General features: G+C 41.6%; 2 protein-coding genes across 2 annotated transcripts; both read left to right on the forward strand.

Moving 5' to 3' along the window:
• Nucleotides 1–57: 57 nt before the first annotated feature.
• On the forward strand, nt 58–5,349 carry LOC116323767. Its single transcript, XM_031744198.2, has 3 exons — nt 58–1,157; nt 2,622–3,431; nt 4,420–5,349. Exons 1-3 carry the CDS (start codon nt 804–806, stop codon nt 4,939–4,941), a joined length of 1,686 nt encoding a protein of 561 aa, XP_031600058.1. The 5' UTR covers nt 58–803; the 3' UTR covers nt 4,942–5,349.
• A 942-nt stretch (nt 5,350–6,291) lies between these two features.
• vars1 (valyl-tRNA synthetase 1) lies at nt 6,292–21,836 on the forward strand. The gene is made up of 29 exons (XM_031744166.2): nt 6,292–6,426; nt 6,929–7,287; nt 7,372–7,515; nt 7,607–7,808; nt 7,895–8,010; nt 8,621–8,696; nt 10,265–10,365; nt 10,459–10,586; nt 10,676–10,840; nt 10,927–11,008; nt 11,102–11,221; nt 13,989–14,097; nt 14,191–14,370; nt 14,547–14,671; nt 14,803–14,906; nt 15,001–15,159; nt 15,683–15,773; nt 15,903–16,008; nt 16,167–16,237; nt 16,450–16,575; nt 16,662–16,766; nt 17,203–17,350; nt 17,707–17,834; nt 18,114–18,269; nt 18,361–18,585; nt 18,721–18,832; nt 20,899–21,074; nt 21,427–21,576; nt 21,657–21,836. Exons 2-29 carry the CDS (start codon nt 6,931–6,933, stop codon nt 21,723–21,725), a joined length of 3,831 nt encoding a protein of 1,276 aa, XP_031600026.1. The 5' UTR covers nt 6,292–6,426; nt 6,929–6,930; the 3' UTR covers nt 21,726–21,836.
• The last annotated feature ends 66 nt before the right edge of the window (nt 21,837–21,902 follow it).

Below are 21,902 nucleotides of genomic sequence, written 5' to 3' on the forward strand. Positions count from 1 at the left end.
TTTTGCAAAAAGCACTCAGTGCCAGCGTCATGCCTCGACAGGCATGGTTCTGATATTTAGGAGGGCAAATGTGCAAGCCATGTAAGGGAGTGTGTTCAGATTTCAAGAATCGCTGCACTCTGGGTGAGACAATGACCCGTGAAACTGTCGCTATCCGGATTTAGCTCTAATAAGGAGTTCATGAACAAACCCTGCTATATTTACAGTTCACTTTCTCTCGTTTATCTGGACTTTTAGGTGTGAAATTCTTCTTGATCTGGAAGCAATTCAAAGCAAATATTTGATCTGATAGAGAGTCAGCACTTTAAGAAAGGCGCTTTACCTAACAAGAGTTTGTCAATCGAATAACCTTGCACAGAGACCATTGTTTGGGTATGCAGACATACTGGTAATTGACAGCTCTGAATAGGTGTGGGCTTTCCTTGTGTACTTAACAGAAATGGGAGTTAAAGGTGTAACCATAGAGAGTATGAGAGGGAGGGGTGAAGTGGAGGTACAGCCAGAGGGAGAGTCATAGAGGGTGGAACTGACAGAGGGGGGCGAGGCTGTCAGGAAAAGGGAAATGAAGGAGTAAGCAAGATTGTGCCTGCAAACACAGACTCACTCTCACAGAGTGCAGCTAACATTATCAGCGGACAGACATGGTTGCAGAGAAACTGGAGGAGGAAACAAGGAGCGAGTGAGGAAAACAACAAGCCATCAGCAGCCAACCTTGGCCACATTATCTTTCTCATCTATATACGGAAATCACTGGGTAATTTATAAGCCTCTCCCTCTCACTCTGTAAGTGTGTGTGTGTGTGTATGAGAGAGGAGGGGGGATCTGCTAAGCTCACCACCATCATGCTGTGTCCTGCTGCTGTCAGTGCAGCTGCTGCGGCTGTCTGCCTGCTGGCAGTGTTGGGCCTAGGCCTGTCTCTCCCAGCTGAGGACAACTCGGAGGCAGACTTCACCCTCTGCAGCAACTGCTTCTACAGACAGACGCCTCCTCAGGGATCCTCTGCAGGGCCGCTGCTGCGCCCACGCTGCCACAGGCTGCCGGGAGGGCAGGCGTTTGCCACTCTGTCCAGACCGACCTGTGACACAGCTGTCTACTCTGCCTTCCATCTCGGCCAGGGATGGACTGAGAGGGAGGGAGAGGAGGGGAGAGAACCTGTGGTAAGAGTACATCTATCACATTTCTTAAAGTAGAAGTGCTTAGTTTTGAATGATGAAATTATAAGTAAAGAAATGTGGTGTAAAGTAACTAAGTACATTCACTAAACTGGTTATTTTTCTAAATTCAGTTATTTGGCAGTTGTGGGAACCACTCAATTTTCTAATAGAGAAAATGAAGTAAAAAACACAGAAAATGGAGCCCTGCAATAGATTGGCGGCGTGTCCAAGGTGTGCCCTGCCACCTGCCCTGTGACAGCTGGGATACGCTCTAGCCCAACCATTGCCCCTGAACTGGATAAGTAGAAGAAAACGCAAGGCTGGATTACCTGGATTTGATGGCCACCCTTTAAGAGGGGCCTGTAATGACTATTAACTCTTTGCAGTTGAAGTTTAGACAAATTTCATCTCTAAAAAACTTTCAGGTGTTTACATCTGAATACAAGCTCAGTGCTGAAATAGGTACCGTTAATTCATATTTTACACAAAAAATAAATACATTTGTAAAACAGGGTGCTACTTCTCTACTCATACAGAAAAGGTCAAATCATCATCGTTTTAGAAAACATGATTCATAGGAACATTTATGTACAGAATGCATTCTTACATATTACATACATCTTACATATTGTTATTTAATAGCCAAATAAACTAAATGAATGTTTTTATATCTAAATTTGAGCTGACACACTGGAATTAATCAAACATAACATTCGACCACTAAAATACATTTTTCTCTTCAGAAAGGCAAGTAAATAACTGCAACTTGGCATCAAAAATAATAACACGTTTCTATCTTTTTTCTGCTTTTTGCAAAACAGTAAATTAGAAAATTTGTGAATAACTACAATAATTTTAGCATTGGATTAACCATTAGGAAACACAAGACATTATTTTTTTCGTAAATACAATGCTGTTAATTTAGGGCAACTGTGGTATAAACCTTATAGTGGTTAGTGATCTAATAACTTTGTTAAGTGCTCTACTTGGATTACTTTATCACAGACAATGGAAATAATCTGGAATAATAATAAATAAGAAGAAGTATAAGAATTACAGGTGTCTGGGGATAACTAAAGATTTGTAATGCAGAGCCTTTGAATAATAGTATATTCAATATAAAATAAAACACCTATGAAACTTTTGTTTTTCAAACATTCAGCTCTCAGGCCAAACAAAAAGTTTTTTAATTAGGAAAAGGGTCTAATTATTTTTTTCCACATTAAAAAATCATTTGAAAATGGAGCTTAAAGAAAATGTAAACAATATAAATTTAAAAGCTGGATTGGATCTTTATCACTCTGATAATTATAAACACTCAACAGCTGGGCACGCAGAAACAGGAAATAGAGATGTTTCTGTTGTTGTTGTGTCCTTATATGGGAACATTTAAAAATCAGAGTGCATTGATTGAAGAGTTTGATGGACTCGTTGTTAAACTGCTGGTTTTGGTTCTTTTTCTGCCAGACGGAGCAGGAAGAAGACATTAAAGTGGCAGCACCAGCTCTTCTCAGAGGAGGTGCGGATCCATCTCATTCTGTTTCGCCCACAGACTCCCCTTTTCACCACTGGGATTCAACAGTCACAACACTGGTCCAGTCAAGCGTGTCTCCCCAGTGCAGCACTGTAGGGGGTGATCTCTACATCCTGACTGGAGTGGGAGGACTCGGGGCTGCTGAAGATGGAGACGAGGAGTGTCAGACGAAGCTGCTGTGGTCTGCGGCGTGCTGTGCTGTCCCGCAGGGGAAGGGTGGCTTCAGCGTTGGGTTAATCAGAGAGACGGAGGAAGGGGTGAGGCAAGTGAGCGTGAAGGAGCTGGAAGACATGCTAGGATTGGCAGAAATGTTCTCTGAAGGCTGCGGAGGAGGAGATGGGAAAAGTGTTGAAGTCAGAGTTGGTCTCCACAGTGAGGGACTTCCTGGAAATACAGAAGCAGTCGCTGCTGTTGAGGAGACAACAGACACAGAAAGCCGAGAGGCGTCGATAACTAAAGAACAGGCAGCTAATTCTCAGTCAGGGAAAGCTGACGGTGCTGACGCCACGCAGGAGACTTCAGCAGATGCAGCAACTTCTGAGAGCGGCGGTGATGAACAGGGTGATGTGACACGCTCAGGAGCTGTCAGGTCAGACTCAGACTCCTCAGCTGAACATGAAACTGCTGAAGAGACGGACACAAACTCCACCAGCACTCTGGTCTCCATCCTCTCCATCACCTTCTCCATCTTCAAATTTCCTTTGCGTCCTGTATTCTCTACAATCACACAACTACCTGAACAGGTGATGCAGAAGCATTAACTGTTTAAAGATAGTTTTACTTTATGAGAATTAGATTACTTTATTAATCCCATGGGTTATTATAAGGTCACAGGTATTCCAAGACAGAAAGAACAGTAACAAACAAGTTAAAGTACAAATACTAAAATAACAAAATATATTACAAAATATTAGAAATAGCTCTAATATGTAAACATCCCAAAATATACTACACAAAATTTAAATATAAACATAATTTAAACTGACTTGCCCCTCTCACCATACTAAGAGTTATTTTCTATGTAAAGGATGTGCAGATATTAAGAGGTTCAGACTCAAAGATGTTTTCTGGGAGTATATCATACACTTCCATAGAGTCGAGTCTATATTAAGGGCAAGTTGCAATACTGGGTCTACTTTCCCATAAAGCATTACTGAGACTTCATGGATTACCTCGCCACACCCTAGTTTGTAAAAACATCATTGTTAACATCTCCATGATTTGTCAGACTTCTCAGATCCACATTCCAGACACGTGTGTAACACATGTGTGACAATTGTTTTCACAGATTGACTAATGCTCCCCGAGACTCTCTCATTTCACTAGTTACAAGCAATCCTTGAGAATTAAAAGATATTATGACTCTATATATTAATTAAACAGTATAATAACCTATGGTTCTGCTTAATGTTTTCAAAAGGAAAACAAAACCATTACAAATCATTAGAAATAGACAATTTTGTTTCTACATTTGAGCCTCGGGTTAATAAAACTGTCTCAAGAGTTTGTGTTATGTATTAACCTGTTATATATTAACATATTCAGGTTCAGAGTTAAATAATAAATCATCTCATTCCAGTCTGCTCCTCCCATAGACTGGAATGAGGTGTGGTGTACAGGTGGAGTTAATTCTGGGTGTAGTGCATTGCCTCAAGGCTTTCTGTCTTTTTGTTGTTTATACTTCCTGCAGTCACACTGTGAAATCGACTCACTTTTCTTATCTGCGTTCAGGTCACCTATGTTCTCCAGGAAGACCTCGGAGTTCTCTCTACCCTGCCTGGAGAGACCTTCACCCTGCTCCATCTACTGACCTCTGACCTCCTCTCCTGGATGGGCACAGCAGGAGAAATGCTGCTAGGTATTGGGGAGACCTGCTTCTGTAGTGTTTATTACTGCACCTCCTCTATGATGGGGGAACTGCTGAGCAGCTGCCACATTGGGGTCACTGGTCTGGGCACCCTGGCTGGAGACACGGTGGGGGTATTTGGTGATGCTTTGGATAATGCTTGGTTGGTGACCAAGTTCTTTGGAGGGCGGCTGTGGGAGCAGAGTGAGGGTTATATGGGAACAGTGATGTCAGAGATGGGAGGTCAAGCACAAGCTGTAGGAGGTGGTTTTGGGAGACTTGTATGGAGAAGTGGGAAGGGAGTGATCAATGTGTTCAGGCTGGGTGGAGGGGTTATATTTGGAATGGTTGATGTTGTCTTTGGGGGTGTAAGAGAGGCCTTTGGGCAGGAGTCGAATGAAGAATGAAAGAAAAAAAAGACTCAAGATAACACCTTTAATAAACTTTTTTTTTCCTGAAGTTTCAGTTTTGGTTTGTAAATTTCTTCCAGATATGAAAGTGTGAAAAACTAATTAAAGATGTCATTTGATATGCCTTAGTTGTTACAGATGGTTTGCTGGATTTATTTTTGAAGTAAAATAGTGATGGAGTAAATTTCACTGCATTTCTTACACTGTAGGTCTTACAATTCACTGTGGAAAACTGGCTGCCCAAATAGTCTGCTGTACTTGAGAGCTTAACCAACTGTGATTTGAATAACACTGTGCACACTCTGCTATTGGATGTAATTACTCATGACAACATGTGTGATAACTGTCACATCTGTCAATCTGAATAAAAGAGTATGCTGGGTTACCAACATGACATGCACCATTTCATTTAATTTCCTTAATTTAATATTCTTGTTTCCTTCTTCCAGTAGTACAGTTTGACATATATATGTATATTTACCCAGTTACCCAGTCATATTATGCTTCTACTGCAAACTGTATTTTTAGACAGTAAAAAATGACAGAATTTTGCAGAATAAACCATGATGATGTTGGTATTACGTTTTTACCAGATCGGTAAACTGCTGCTTTATTATACTATTATACTATATTTATTAAACTGCGTTATTTGTACTAAATGATGATGAAACAATACTAATATATAACCATAACCTGCAAGATGACTCTCTACCACAGATACATTTTTATTATCGAGGGCACATGAGATATAAAACATTTGTTATGCCTATTTGCATGCAAATATATTGTTTTGGTGTAATATATATATATCAACAGACATTGTAGTGGTGATAAGGAGCATAACAGTCCAAATAGCAACATCTGGAGGAAGGAGCGCGAAACAATAGAGTACCAGGGGCTTAAGGTGGAAGGTAAAGTGGCCGAAAGTGTAAGAGTCACTATGTGTGTCAATGTATTTATATTTAAAGATATGTCTGTGTAATTAAATTCAGTCAACTGATTGTAATTTCTATTTTTTAAATAACTACTTGTTTATTATCATTTTCTTACAATTAGCTGATTTGATGTAATAGCTATGTATTACTACTACTACTAATAATAATCACTATCATCACCATCATACTTTGACTTTTTATTTTTGAGGCAAACTGCTTTTAAATAGCTTTTATTAGCAGTTTTAACAGCTTTAATAAGACTTTTTTTTTTCTAAAATACAAGTCCTTTAATTTTTAATTTAATAGCTTTACAGAGTGGCGTTGCTAATCTAATGTAATCTAATCTAATCGCCGATCGCTGATTAAAATACCTTCAGTGGTAGTTGTTGCTGAACTGTTGTTGTAGATAACATGACTTCCGTTTTGTGCCGGAAGCGGCGACTGAAACCCGGAACTCGTCGATGCCGTTTCATTGCATCAGACGGGCATTCATGTGGCTGTGTGTGTGCGCTAACTGAGCTGACGTCTCTGTCTGTTTCATTCAAAGGTACGCATGACTCGCTTTGGAACATTTTAATAGCAAGCCGCAGGTTTCTTAGACGCTTACGTTCTGGTGAATTTAAAGTTGTGGCAGCTTGAATAAAGGTTTATTAAAGTTCACGGCGGAGCTGCTGAAGAAAAACTTCTTTCAGTTTGACTCGTTAGCTTAAGCTAACTAGCCTGCTTGCATGAGTTTTCATCAGTCTGACAGGTGGCACGGCTCAGAGCTGCAGAAAGTGAAATAAAGAGCTAACGGGCTAACATATCTATCCTTTTTTTAAGCTCCTTTGATACCCACTGTGACATGCTTAAAGCTGATTTTATTAAATATGTTTAAACAGTTTGCTTTGACAAACCTTCTGGACATCCCCTTGGGTGGCATGAAGTTTGACATAACAGTGTTTCTGCCAGCAAACACACCCATCCAGTCTGATAAGGAAATGCTCAATTACAGCAACAAAATGAGTGTTTCTCTCTTACTTCATGCAACCTTAATGTGTCTTCACCAGAGATGACCACTCTCTACGTGTCCCCTCACCCTGATGACTTCAGGAGCCTTCTGGCTCTCTTAGCTGCAGAATATGGACCGTCCTCCCGGCCGCGGATCATCACAGAGGACCCTCCTGCATCTCTGAACGCCCGCTCCAGACCAGCCCTGGTGCTGGGCACCGCTGGGGATGGTGACTCTCTAGTGAGCGGGGCCACTGCTGTGTCGTGGTACTTAGCCTTTCAGGGAAAGAGGGCTGGTCTAGATGCTAAGCAGCAGAGCCAGGTTTGGCAGTGGCTCAGTTTTGCAGACAATGAGCTAACCCCAGTGTCGTGTGCTGTGGTCTTCCCTCTGATGGGGGTGACAGGAGTGGATAAGAAGGTATTTAAAAGCTTCCTTGGACCTGAACGTGTGTCTGATTTGTTCATGTAAAAATGTATTCTCCTACTCTTTGTGCATTCTCAGCTCCAGCAGAGTTCCCGTGCGGAGCTGATGCGTGTTCTTAAGGTTCTCGATCAGGCTTTGGCACCAAGAACCTACTTGGTGGGAGAGAGCATTACCCTGGCTGATATGGCTGTAGCTACAGCTGTTTTGCTCCCCTTCAAATATGTATGTGTGCTGCGCTAAACTTTCTGTCTAACAGGTTTTTCTGCATAGCTTCTGAACAGAAAAGCTTTAATATGCTTTTATAAACACTCAGGCATTGGATCCGTCAGACAGGAAGGCTGTAACGAATGTTACCAGATGGTTCACGACCTGCATTAATCAGCCACAGTTCCTGAAGGTACTGGGGGCGATCGTTCTTTGTGAAAAGATGGTCCCAGTCACACCAAAAACAAATGCTGCTACAAATGCTGTTAATGGCAGTCCTGCTGCTGACTCTCCCGGCGCTCCAGCAAACGGTTAGGAACTTCAACGAATCACTTGATAAGTATTAGCAGAATGCAATGTACCGTATCTCATGCCATTGTGATGTTTTCTCTCTCAGGCCCACCGAAGACGGAGGCCCAGCTGAAGAAAGAAGCAAAGAAGAGAGAAAAGCTTGAAAAATTCCAACAGAAGAAAGAAATGGAAGCAAAGAAAAAGACACAGCCGCCATCTGAGGTATAAATACCCAACATGTACAAAGAGAAATTCATTTGTGAAGTTTTGTAAATCGCAAATATCCACGGTAAATCATCTGTTCTTGTGTAGTGCTTTTCTACCCTACTTGAAAGTGAAAGTGGTTTATATAACATATTACATTCATACAAGCACTTTCTTGTTTTTTTATTTTTAGTCCTGCTGTGTTCTGTGAAAATTATGATCTCAATGCACTGTGATCAGCTGTATAAATTCTCCATAGACTGCTCTTGTTCAGAGCTTATCTGTTTATTTCTTCATTTCTGTTCATGTCATTTCAGTTATTACATTATATGTGGTATACAGTATGACAATGTCTAAGGCAGGATATGGGGGAAAAGGGGGAGGAGGGTGATAGGGGAAGACATAATAAAAGGATAGAGTACAAATAGAAATGCACTATTTATCGCTAACTGCCTCACCTGTAAGAAAAACAAACGTACGGAACACAAAAATTTGAAAATGAAAATGAAAATTTGAAAGGGTGACCCTGAACTAGCCATCTGATTTGTAGTTGATAGTAACACAGTCACTGAAGACGTTACTATTTCAAAGTCTCTCATCTCTTTTTTTCTTCTGCTTTTTTTCTCAGAAAAAGGCCAAACCTGAGAAGAAGGAATTGGGAGTGATTACATATAACATCGCCACCACTGCTGGAGAAAAAAAAGGTGAGTGTTCACTATGCTCGAGTTGATTTGTGTACTGTAAGCACATTGCACGTAACGTTGTGTTCCAGGGAAGCTTCCCTGCAGCTTGCACTGTGAAGTTACCTTATCTCAGTGACCACAACCTGTAAAGCGGATGCCACACCTAAGTTTCAAGCTGTTTAATTTAAACGGAAAATAAAACAGAGGAAATGGCCTGGCAAAAAAAGAAGCAAAAAAGTGGAACACGTTAGGGTCAGTGGGTTGTAGGACCAAGAGCTTCTCTCCCTAAACTAATGAGGTAAAAAAGTAAACCAACAAATAAAACTGCAAAAAGACAGCCTACCAGTACTTCCATCTTACAAGAAAAAGAAATAAGGAAGTGGAGATCTGAAGATGCTGGAGAGCTGCTTTAGTTAGAGGCAGAGCAGTCATCAATGACTGGACCTAGCTCAGCTGATAAAGAGGGAATTGAGGAGCAAAGTAGGAGAGAGTAGGGCAGGAAAGGGGAGACAACACTGACAGGTCTGTTGGCAGCAGAACAACAAAGACCTGTAATATCTGAAAAATATGCAAAGTTCAAACAGGCTGGGCTAAAAGCATTACAAGTGTGACGTGTCTTGATACCAAAAGCAGGTTAAATGATTTAAGCTGTGGCCTAGTATTTAAAAAACCCACTGTAAATCAAGTTAAGCTGTACAGTTTCTAGAGGTGTGTGTGTGTGTGTGTGCGTGTGTGCGTGTGTGCACGCACTGTATTGGAAAAGCACTATGTCAATAAAGGCTTTTTAAAGCCAGGAAGTAAAGCTGGATAAAATAGACCTTCCTGCTGTCTGGGCACGAGGTCCACGTTAATGGTACCACTATTTTCCGGAGAATTGATTGATCAGTGGGTGGTAGTTTTGTACCAATTGACCCCCTCTCTTGAACCTAACTTCCTTTATAACAAGATGGATCTGCAGCAGAAGTTACCATGGTGATGTGCCATCCCATCACAAGTTAACCACTGTCATTACCCAGAAAATCCAGGTTTAACCCTAAAGTTGCCTCAGTAAGCACCAAATCCTGCTTTGTAGCTCAGGCCTGTGGTCACTCCATTCAGACTCTGCTGTTCATTCACAAACAAAACAAAAGTTGTTCTGTCTGTGTTGTGTATGTAAGGTTGCATGTGACAAATAAAGGCTTTCTTGAGTTAGTTTTTAGATAAATGTGGACATTTCACCAAGTAGGTGCTGTGTAAAATAGAAGACACATAGGATAGACAACCACAGTATTCTTTAGATTTAGGGGAACAGATTCTACCTCAGGCTTCAGGATTGATGTTCGTATGTATGCTAGAAAGCTTAACATCCAAGTGTCATCACACTTCTCATTGTATATTATGTGTGTATTATTGTACTTTGATGACCTTTACATTTAGTCCTTCTGGGTTTTGCAGCTTTTTTTATTCATTAGAGGTTTATTATTCCACTGAGTGATGACATATTTGAAAAAGTGCACCTTCTTTTCAGACTCTATTAGTAGTTTTTTCAGCATTTCACTTGAGTGAGCTTCAGATGCTTTACTCAACCCTTTCCTCACCTTTGCTGCCAGATGTTGTTAGTCCACTTCCTGACTCCTACAGTCCTCAGTATGTGGAGGCTGCCTGGTATCCGTGGTGGGAGAAGCAGGGCTTCTTCAAGCCTGAGTATGGGGTAAGTCCTCAGATATTATAAAAATGGTGCTGAATTAGATTTTTAATTGATAATTTTAGCTTCAAATAACCTGTCTGTCACTATATTCTGTAGAGGAAGAGTATCAGTGAGAAAAATGCTAAGGGCATCTTCATGATGTGCATCCCTCCACCTAATGTGACAGGATCACTTCACCTGGGTCACGCCCTCACCAACGCCATCCAAGACTGTCTGACCAGATGGTAATTTAATAAACTATAATTTCTTTGTTAACTGATGAAATTTCTCTCTGTTAATATGTTTGAGCTAATCTCCCATCCGGTCTGTGCAGGCACAGGATGCGAGGTGAGACCACCCTCTGGAACCCAGGCTGTGACCACGCTGGCATTGCGACCCAGGTGGTGGTGGAGAAAAAGCTGATGAGAGAGAAGGGCATGAGCCGTCATGACCTGGGCAGGGAAAACTTTATCCAGGAAGTCTGGAAATGGAAGAATGAGTGAGTAAAAGAAGTAGCAGGAAAACGAAGATTTAAAGAATCTTAAATAGGAAAAACACCACAATATTTCTTTTTATCCCTTGTAGGAAGGGAGACCGGATCTACCATCAGCTGAAGAAACTGGGCTCTTCCCTGGACTGGGACAGAGCTTGCTTCACTATGGACCCTGTAAGGTTTCTAAAATCTTTGAAGTGTGGGAAATTTTGTGTTCAATAATAGTTAAAAATAAAACTTTTTTTCTGTTTACCTGGGCTCCTCTAGAAACTTTCCTATGCAGTCCAAGAGGCCTTTATCCGCATGCACGATGAGGGAGTGATCTACAGGAGCAAGAGGCTGGTCAACTGGTCCTGTACACTAAACTCTGCCATCTCTGACATAGAGGCAAGTCACTCTGCGTTTTTGGGGCCATTTTCACCACAAGACAACTGGAAGTGGGGGGAATATTGATACACTGAGATATTTTCCATGGCAACATTGTATCGATACAGCGACACCAAATATTGATGTTTAATGAAATATTTAAAATACTTCTGGAATGATATGAACAACGGTGCTCATCTCATGCACCACATCCTGAGGTAATGTTAGCCAAGAAAACTTAGATTAAATCGTCTCGACCAAAAAAAAAAAAAAAAATCTGTAACTTGACAAACCTACCTCCTAATTCAAGACGAGCTAAAAGCTCAGTCACACAAATAAAAATGTGACACATCTACAAATAAATTGGTGGCTCCCTGGAGGTAATATTGAATTATTTCACATTCTGGCAGATTTCAACTTGTGATGACTAAATTGTTGCCAAGAGGTTGAGGATGTTGCACACTCACGGCCATATTTGATCGCAAGCTAATTGCACAGGTGGTCTGATAGGAGGTAACCTTTTTGTAAACAGCTGCAGTTGGACTTGGACTGACTGCAATTTACAGTTGAAAAAAGGGTTATAAATTGCAATATATATTACTTTAACATTCAACATATCGATAAATGTTGGAAGTCACTCTAATATCATATTGTGAGTTAAGTATTGTGATGTTGTATTGTGGGGTGTGTGGTGAGTCCCGCCTCTAGCCGCAACGGTACTCATACTAGGATGGACATTCACAGACAAGTATATAAAGAATATAAATGGAGCTGTCTCACATGCATCTTGTGGATATGCTAAGCTCACTGAAACATGATTATATTGTGAACTCCCCCATGAACAGTTACCCCGAGGAAAAAAATGTACCAAGTCTGGTACACTCTGCTCAAATCAAACTTAGGCCAAACAAGTGATACCACCCCAACTTAACGAGGGGGATCAATATTAACCAACCAGATGAGAGTTAACAAAGTTATCGAGTATGGGTTAAAGGTTTTACTGTTTTGCAAAAAAATAAAATCCACAAAATAAAATAGTAGTGCAAGGAAGGTGGACGCTAAAAGAGTCAAACCCGCTCCAAACTCAATCTAACTTGTAAGTGAAGTATAAGAACTCAGCCTGACTGTTCTGGACAATAAAGAAAGGAAAAAAAAAATCTTGGGGTCTCTGACCTCCTTAAACCCTGTGTGGCGTTTTAGTAAGTGAACTATTACTACCTGGCCCGCTCTCCTGGAGGTTTTTCAACTTGGACACAGACAAAAAAAAGGTTACAGAACAAAAAAAATAACAGTCAGGAACATGAAAGCCCTTCTAGGTGCAGTTAATCTTTCACACCAGGCAACACGCAACCCTAAAAGCTAACGAACAAGGAGGAGGCACAAAGGAGGCACAGCCATTTTTGAAATGGCTGTCGTGAATTACTCTGTTGTGGATGAAGCCGAAGAAAACAGGCTGGTGAACAGTAACAGGGGTCTGCACTGACTTGTCAGAACAAATTAGTAACCACACATAAGAGTGAGTCCGGCGATCTGCGGCTGTGACAGAGAGGAAACTTCAAAGCTGCTCCTTTATGAGATTATATGATATATGTTAAGGACCAGCAGCACTGGTCCAGATACATCACACAGAGCCCAAAGACACCATCAGCATGCCTTTACATGCAGGAGGTGTACACAGACCTGCCCTCACTCATTTCACTCTATAATTTCACATTTATTGGCTCTTTAGCCCTTGAAAGTCTACTACCTTGTAACCCTCAAAGCTCTTTCCTGAGCTGAGCAGGTTCTGTGATATTTCACGCCTGCTTATAGAACAAAATGACTGGCTCTGCATCAGAAGATAATGAGGATGGTCTCCACCTATGCAGCTACTTGGTCGCCAAACTACATCTTTATTGATATATGAGGTGTCAGACTAATTGTTAAGGGTACTAGGAAGGTTGTCAAATGTTGTCTTCATGGGGGAAAGAGATAAAAGTTCTCCTTACTAAAGTCCTGATTAATAAAGATTTTTTAAGAGGTCAGACTGAACAGTATTAACGGGAGATGAAGTTTGTTACTGTTGCTCCATTTCTAAGCTACAGTTTAATATTAGTCTGAGTGTATGGATGTTTATTCCATAGCCAGATATTGGATGTGGCGTCTCTTAATGATCAAATTAACCATCATAATACAGTACAAGTGTTATGGTATGATATCCCTGAGCTCGTGCATTTTATGGCATTAGATGTGCTTTCCAAATATGGTAAATGTGGCGTGAGCACTGCAGCTCGTTCTCTTAATGATGTGAGAATGTCTTAATGAAGCCGTGAGGAACATTAGCATAAAACCGAATCACATCTCGATGATAGAGTTGCGTTCTTTTAACAGACTGATGAAGCAATGTTACGTTAGGTAATGTCACCCACTGATTACTAGGACTGGATATCAGCACAAACCTTTAGATTACCTACGGAATTATGTCTGAAGCATGAAGTATTGAAAAAAAGACTCTTGGATTCTTTGTACTACTTACTGTGATGACATATTGTATCTTTACTTTGTGTAATGTGGTAATTCATGCAAGTTCCTGCTCGTGTGAATACAAAATGAAACACTTTTGCATTTAAGGGCTCTTGCTTACTTTGTTAGTCTTTTTTGTATAAATGTGTGACTGCATGAACAGAATAAATACCCTGAAAAAGGCTCCACTGATAACCCTGTTATTAGGCTGTAATGGTAACGGAGCCATTTTGGAAGTGCCGGGCATTGTGTCCCCTCTTGATTAAATGTATTTCTTGGCTTTCAGGTGGATAAAAAGGAGCTCGCTGGCAGGACTCTTTTGCCTGTGCCTGGTTACAAGGAGAAAATTGAGTTTGGGGTCTTGGTGTCTTTTGCCTACAAGGTGGATGGATCTGGTATGTAAATTTATGGAAAGCAAAAGATGTTAACAAAGACACATTATGATGTTGTTACGATACAGGTCTTCTTGTTCTGTCTCTGTCCCTCAGATGAGGAGGTGATCGTTGCCACGACTCGAATCGAGACTATGCTTGGAGACACCGCAGTAGCTGTTCACCCTGCCGACGCCAGATATCAGCATCTAAAAGGAAAAATGGTTCTTCATCCTTTCTGTGACCGCAAGATGCCCATAGTCTTTGATGACTTTGTGGACATGAGCTTTGGAACAGGTAGGCCCGGGGTACAGAAAAAAGATGTCATGGCTGCAGGTCTACAGTGTGCCGAGAATAAGTAATCATAACAAGTCGTTAAGCCCAGCCACTTGCCTCATTACAATTGTTCTTTTTTTTTTCTTTTTTCCCTTGTTCTCTGCTTGGCCTGTCTCTCTGCACCATTTTCTGTTCAGGCGCTGTCAAAATCACCCCGGCTCATGACCATAATGACTACGAGGTTGGAGAGAGACACAATCTGGCCTTCATCAACATCTTGGATGAAAATGGCCTGCTCATTAACGTGCCTCCTCCCTTCCTGGTATAGTGTCTCATTATCGTCCTTCCCCCCTGCAGTGTGTGACACTAAAGTCATGCTTTCTCATAGTTTGCTTCATGAGGCCATTTTATTTTTCAGAATTTTTTATTTTTAACTCGTCCTTCCCTCCCCAGGGCATGAAGCGTTTTGAGGCCAGGAAAGCGGTGCTTCAGGCTCTCAAAGACAGAGGCCAGTTTAAAGAGATCAAAGACAACCCTATGGTTGTCCCAGTTTGCAGGTAAAATTTGTGCACAAGCTGAACATGGGTTGTTTTTGTTTGAGATTCCTTTATCCGTATTCATTTAAGCCCCATTGTGCGTGTTCCCTATCAGCCGTTCCAAGGACATTGTGGAGCCGCTGCTGAAGCCCCAGTGGTATGTGGACTGCAGAGATATGGGCAAGGAGGCTGCTGATGCTGTCAGAGAAGGCAGACTCAAAATCATCCCTGACCACCACCTCAAAACATGGTTCAACTGGCTGGACAACATTAAGTAAACACTACTTCCTAATTGTTTATTTTTTAGTTTTAAGCTTTTAGTTTAAGCAATTTGACACATTCGGTTTCTGCAGTTTTAGGCATTTAAACACAAATTTTGAGAAAAGGTGTCAATTTCAGTGTAGGAAATATTAACTTTACTGTAGTTGGGCTACAGTTGGAAGTCTTTTTGTTATCAGTTAATTGGCAGAATATTTCCTTGGCTATTTGATTAATATGTTATTTAAAACACATGAAATTTTCTCAGAAACAAGCTTGTTTAAGCCTGAAGATATTTGATTTCTCATCACACAGGAAAAAGGAAATCAGTTAATAGAAAGTGATGAGCCAGAACCGGAGAAAGTTTAATTAAAAAAAGAATATATTACATTATCAATTATTAAAATTGATGCCAGTTAATTTTCTGCCATCGCCTCACCTATTAGTGAACAAATTGGTTCAGGTCTAGAAAGGAGATGATTATCAGAAAGTGTGCACCGAGTTCATTTTCACATCCGTCTCTCTGTCTTCTTTTTCAGGGATTGGTGTATCTCTCGGCAGCTGTGGTGGGGTCACCGTATTCCTGCTTACTTCATCACTGTCAACGATCCGTCTGTGAAACCAGGAGAGGTAAGATGACTTCTCTTTCTGTTGTCAAGGTCTGGAGGATTTCAGATGACAGATAAAAGCTGCATCCGTATCGTGCATGTCATTGTCTGTTTCCCAGATTTATTTCTTCTTCTGTTCTTTTGCCTGCAGGACATGGACGGTCATTACTGGGTGAGTGGGAGATCAGAGGAAGAGGCCAGGGAGAAAGCGGCGAAACGCTTTAATGTGTCTGCCGACAAAATTACCCTCAGACAGGGTGAGATTTAGCTGTTTTTAATTTGGCACTTTTCCGTACCACAATTATTGTAAAGTTATCTAATAACTTCATAATGCGCCAACACACGCATTCGCCTAATTTAATTAATTCTACTCCATATTCATGCAGATTAGATAACTTTTGCTCCTGCGTTTCAGACGAGGACGTTCTGGACACTTGGTTCTCGTCTGGCATTTTCCCCTTTTCTATCTTCGGCTGGCCTAATGAGGTAAAACACTGAGGTTAAATGACTTTCTTTCTGCTGACACAGAGGGCACATTGTTTCAGTAGACTGAAAGAAAACCTTAAGCAGACTAGAAAAGAGAAACATGGAAATGTTAATACCTGATTTCTGGTTTCATAGTATAAAAGAAAAACCCTCCTAAAATATTAATCATTCAGTGTTATTTTTCCCAATGTGTTTGTTGTCGTTGGTTCTAGAATGAGGACCTGCAGGTATTTTACCCCGGCACCTTGTTGGAGACGGGCCATGACATCCTGTTCTTCTGGGTTGCCCGCATGGTGATGATGGGTCTCAAACTGACAGGCAAGCTGCCCTTCAAGGAGGTGAGACCAATCACCCACGACACTGACACAGCAGGATGTGATATTTGTACTACATGACTCACTGATGTTTTCGTTTCATTTTTCAGGTTTATCTGCATGCAGTGGTACGTGATGCTCACGGAAGGAAGATGAGCAAGTCTCTGGGCAACGTTATCGACCCTCTAGACGTCATTACAGGGATCTCCCTGGAGGTAAAGCCTAATCAGCCTTTAATCCACGCTCAGATACACACAAACACTTAGGCAAACGTAAATATATGTACTCTTTTCTCCCTTCTGTTTGGGTTGTCTTTTACATAGTCACCATGCTCTCATGGGTCCCTTCAGGCCCTTACTCTTATATAAGCTTTATTAAGCACCTCTTTCTGCTTCCAACAAGCTTTTATTGAGTCCATCAATCTCTTCACCAGCTGCGGGGAAATTGTTCAGTCAGATGAAACGGACCTGTCCTCTAGAGGGCACTGAAGGACTTGTAAACTAAGCTTAACCCTGAATGTTTTCCCTCTGAAGGTCCTTTCCTCCCTGGCCAGTTTAAACATCAAGCAGTCGAAGGAGGGTCTCATATTCTGAAGATGAAAAGAGAAAATTGTTGAAAACATCCCTCGTCCTCTTACTCTCTATCCTCTAGGGTCTTCATGCCCAGCTGATCGACAGCAACTTGGATCCTGTGGAGGTGGAGAGAGCGAAGCAGGGCCAGAAGTCAGACTACCCAAATGGCATCCCAGAGTGTGGCACAGATGCTCTTCGGTTTGCTCTGTGTGCTTACACCAGCCAAGGTGAACTTTTTACGTCTTCCTTGTTTGTCCTGTTTTTTTTCTTCTTAGATTCCTTTTAATGACCAGTGTTTGAAATTCACTAATATACATTAATTACAAACCATAAAAGCCTATCTCTGTCAATCAGAAGTAGACATTCATGAGTTTTTCAGACTTGGGTGAAGATCTGCACCTTTTCTTTCGTCAGACCAATGCTATAGTACCCACAGCTATGGCCACTAATGCCTTTTTCACTCATGATATGTCATCTAGCAGATAGAAAACTACATTTTAACAAGTATAACAAGTATACAGCTTGATTTCCACTGGATTTGTTCTTTGGTATTTACTGTAATCTTCATTTATGAATCTCGCAGGTAGGGATATCAACCTGGATGTCAACCGCATCCTGGGCTACCGTCACTTCTGCAACAAACTGTGGAATGCTGTGAAGTTTGCCATGAAGACTCTAGGAGACAACTTTGTACCATCAGAGAAAGTCCAGGTGAGACCAAGGGAACAGATGAAGGATACAGAACATAAACAAAGACCGTTCCATGCTTATTGATATTCCTCGAGTTACATACGTAACACATTTTGACCAAATCTCTGTTTAAAAAAAAACACTTTCTGTTTGGGGGCTTAGTTTGCCCTGATTTGTATTCGTAGATTAGCACACATTAATATTTGGGACATACCTGGTACGGGGTTGTGTTGCCTGAATCTAAAGATCTCTCTTTTTCTTCTTCTTTTTTTTTTTTTACACTTCTGTCGATCCTCTCAGTTATCTGGAGAGGAGAGCGTATCTGACAGGTGGATTCTGTCCAGGCTGAGCGCCGCTGTTACACTCTGTGACGCCGGCTTCAAGGCCTACGACTTCCCGACCATCACCACCGCCATCTACAACTTCTGGCTGTACGAGCTCTGTGACATCTACCTGGTAAGGATCTTGTAGGCCACTGAGCAGCCCAGAGTCACATGAAAGTTCCACTTCCTCCTTATCTTTTCCTTTCTGTCTTCTTGTTTTCCAGGAAAGTGTGAAGCCAGTATTCAGTAAAGCAGAGGAAGACAGCACGAGCCAGAGACAAGCCCTGGTGTGCAGGCAGACCCTTTACACCTGTCTAGAGGTTGGTCTACGCCTGCTGTCTCCCTTGATGCCCTTCGTCACTGAGGAGCTCTATCAGAGGTTACCACGAAGAAAACCTCAGAGCGATCCTCCCAGCATCTGCGTCACATCATATCCCACCACCGAGGAGGTGAGAAAAGGGGGTGGGGGGGGAGCTTGTGCTGAATCTTACTGATGCTCAAATAGCCTTAAAAAGTTTCTTTTTGTGGAGAGTGCTGTTTTGTGTTTTTTGGAATTACATTTTTTCCCCTGTGATTTGTTGTAGTTCTGCTGGAACAGTGAGGAGGTGGACCGCGACATGGAGTTCATAATGACCATTGTCAAGACGATCCGATCGCTCAGGGCTGACTACAATCTAACCAAGACCAGAGCTGACTGTAAGACACACAAAATAAATTCCTAAAGTGATGCTAAAATAATTTTTAGTTCATATTTCATCTGTTTTCATGTCTCTCATCGTATTTGTTAAAATTGTTTGGATATTGAAATAGGTCCTTAGATCCCCTGAGACAGTGGAAATTAACCAGCATGTCTATTCAGTGCTGTACTTACAGTTGGAAATGAGCTCAATTCAACATGTTCACACAAGCCTGCCAGCTTCAAATGGAAATCTTTTTGCACACTGCTCAGAAAAATTAAGGGAACACTTGACCTTACAGTCCCAGTTAAACTTCTGGGATATTAATATGTCCAGTTAGGAAGCACAAACCATTTTGAATTCATTTCACAATGGTTTGGTGCAGATGAAAGTGACAACAGGTGGACTGGAGAGGCAACAAAGACAGAGAAAGTTGGGGGGAGGGGTGGTGACCACAGAAAATTTTGCCCTCCTGGTTGAGTTTCCTGTAGTTCAGCTTTTTGTTAGTGTTCTTGTCACTGCTGGTAGCTCGAGTCGGTATCTGAAGCCCGTTGAGTCCTGTTCCTCCAGGGCGGTACATTCATACGTGTTATCAGAAGATTTGCTGTCTTCACCCAGCACAGTCTCAACAGTGTGGAGGTGATACCTGGGGGTGCTAGCAGAGCTGGCTCTTATGCTATCTGCTCTTCTCTGTGGGACAAGGAGCACTGCCAGAGCCCTTACAGAATGACCTCTAGCGGGCTACTTGTATCCTTGTTTCAGATCAAACTGTTAGAAACAAAATATTTGAGGACCTGGCGACATTCACCTGATCTGGCGGCCTGATTTGTGCTCACAGATCAGCTCCGTGCAGCTTGATTGGAGTTTGCCAGAGAGCACCAGAACTGGCAGGTCCACTACTGGCGCCCTGTTCTCTTCACAGATGAAAGCAGGTTCATACTGAGCACGTGACAAGCATGAAATAGTCTGGAGATGCTGTGGCAAATGTTATGCTGCCTGCAACATCATCTGTGAACAGAATGGGATGCCAGTGGCATGCCTGCCAGTTCTGGTTTTCCTAGGAGAATGCCAGTTGAGCTGCATGGTGCTTGGCTGTGAGCACAGATCCCACTTGTCACCCTCGTAGAGTCTGATTCTGACTGTTTGGTTAGAAACATGCGCTTGAATAACCTGCTGGAGGTCATTCTGTCTCCGCTGCACAATGGACCAGATACTGGTCCTGCCGCCAAGCTGTCCAGCTCTCCTCATGTCCCCTGGTGTCTGTCTGAGAGACACCGCAAACCTTCTTGTACGGATGTGGCCATCCTGGAGCTGGACTCACTGAGTAACCTGAGTGGGATGTAGACAGTGAGTCATGCAACCAGCAGCAAGTTAAATCAGGAGGGATAGAGCGAGAGCAATGGTCTGTGGTCGTCACCTGTGAAAACCATTTGGTTGTCTTGTTGCTGTTTCTCCAGCAACTTTCATTTGCACCAAAGCAGGTGAACATGATTCTGAATGGTTTATGATTTCTGACTGGACTGATTGATGCCGCTTAAATTTTAGGGATATTATGTTATACTGGGATGATCGCGTGCTCCCTTATTTTATTTTTTTGAGCAGTCTATTTTTATTCCACTGTAGTTTCAAATCTGATGGCAGTAATGCTGCGTTTTATGACAAGCAATGAGTTAAAGATCTAAAGAGGGGAGCAACTGTAGTGACAGATCGAGTGGACTGAAGCAACAAAGAGTTTGGCATGAAAGACACAAAAACTTTAGAAGTCTCCAAGAAAAGTTTCTGATTCTCTGAAGAAGTAAACTTGCTATTAAAAGGAAGGATTAGAGTCTAACAAGGCAGTTTTCAGCTACTTTACATAATATTTTCCAACCTCTCCTACTTTATAGTTCAGCTTTGGCATACAGGAAAGTATGTTAAAGCATTTACATACCATATGTTGTTATTATAAAATATGCTTCATTAAAATGAATTCAACTGCACACCAGTATGTAGAGAATGTATATGCACTAAATCAGAGTTATAGCTCATCAGGAATGCACTGTTCTGATGCTCGAAACCTTTACCATCTGTATTTTTCTCTCCTAGGCTACCTCCAGTGCATAGACTCTGCAACCGTGTCCCTGGTGCAGAAATACAGTCTGCAGATCCAGACCTTGTCTTATTCTCAGGCCGTCATCCCTCTGACAGCCAACCAGCCTGTCCCAGAAGGCTGTGCTGTGGCTATCGCTTCTGACAGATGTACTGTCAACCTTATGCTCAAGGTGAGGGCCAGTAATCTGCCCTGTTCTGTTTGTATCCTTCCATCTGTCTGTTACATCAGGTGTGTGTATATCTAAGTGTGTATTTTAGATCCCTTGTACTATGAATGCACTAGTGTTTTACATGTAGGTTTTCTTTTTTTCAAGTTTTAAATTAGGTGAATTCCCCTGTGAATAGCCTGATAGATATGAGTAGATGTGCATTTATGCTATCAGTAATGCCATTTTTAAATTTGCTCCACCTGAATGGCAGTTCAGTGTTTTTTTTTTTTTTTAGTTTCTCTATTACAGAGCAAAAATAACAGGATCACAAGTTTTAGCTGCTATTCCCATTTTCACTTTTTTCCTCCCACAGGGTCTCATTGACGTGGAGAAGGAAGTGGCTAAGCTGATGACAAAGAAAGGTGATTTGGAGAAACTGATGGAGAAACTGAGAGAGAAGATGGGGAAGAATGACTACAAGGAGAAGGTGCCGGTGAAGGTGCAGGAGCAGGACGCTGAGAAGGTGGGAAAAGGAAATTGACTCGCCAGGATTCTCAGGATGTAAGAATTCCTTGTAAATAGGAAACTTCTTTCTCTTTACAGCTACGACAGAGCCAGGCCGAGCTTGAGAAGGTGAAAGAAGCCATGGACAACTTCAGGAAAATGATTTAATTCCTATTTAGCTTTATATAAAATCAGCTTTTTTCATGTCATGTTAATTTTCTTTTTTTTTTCCAAGACAAGTGAAGAATGGACAATACTTAATAAAACTCTTGTACCAGACAGCGGTCTTCAGGGATGTGAAGCAATCTATTAATCTAACTCGCTTGTAAATCTGTAAAGTGTTGA

This window comes from Oreochromis aureus, linkage group 11, assembly GCF_013358895.1.
Source record: "Oreochromis aureus strain Israel breed Guangdong linkage group 11, ZZ_aureus, whole genome shotgun sequence".
Lineage (NCBI taxonomy): Eukaryota > Metazoa > Chordata > Actinopteri > Cichliformes > Cichlidae > Oreochromis > Oreochromis aureus.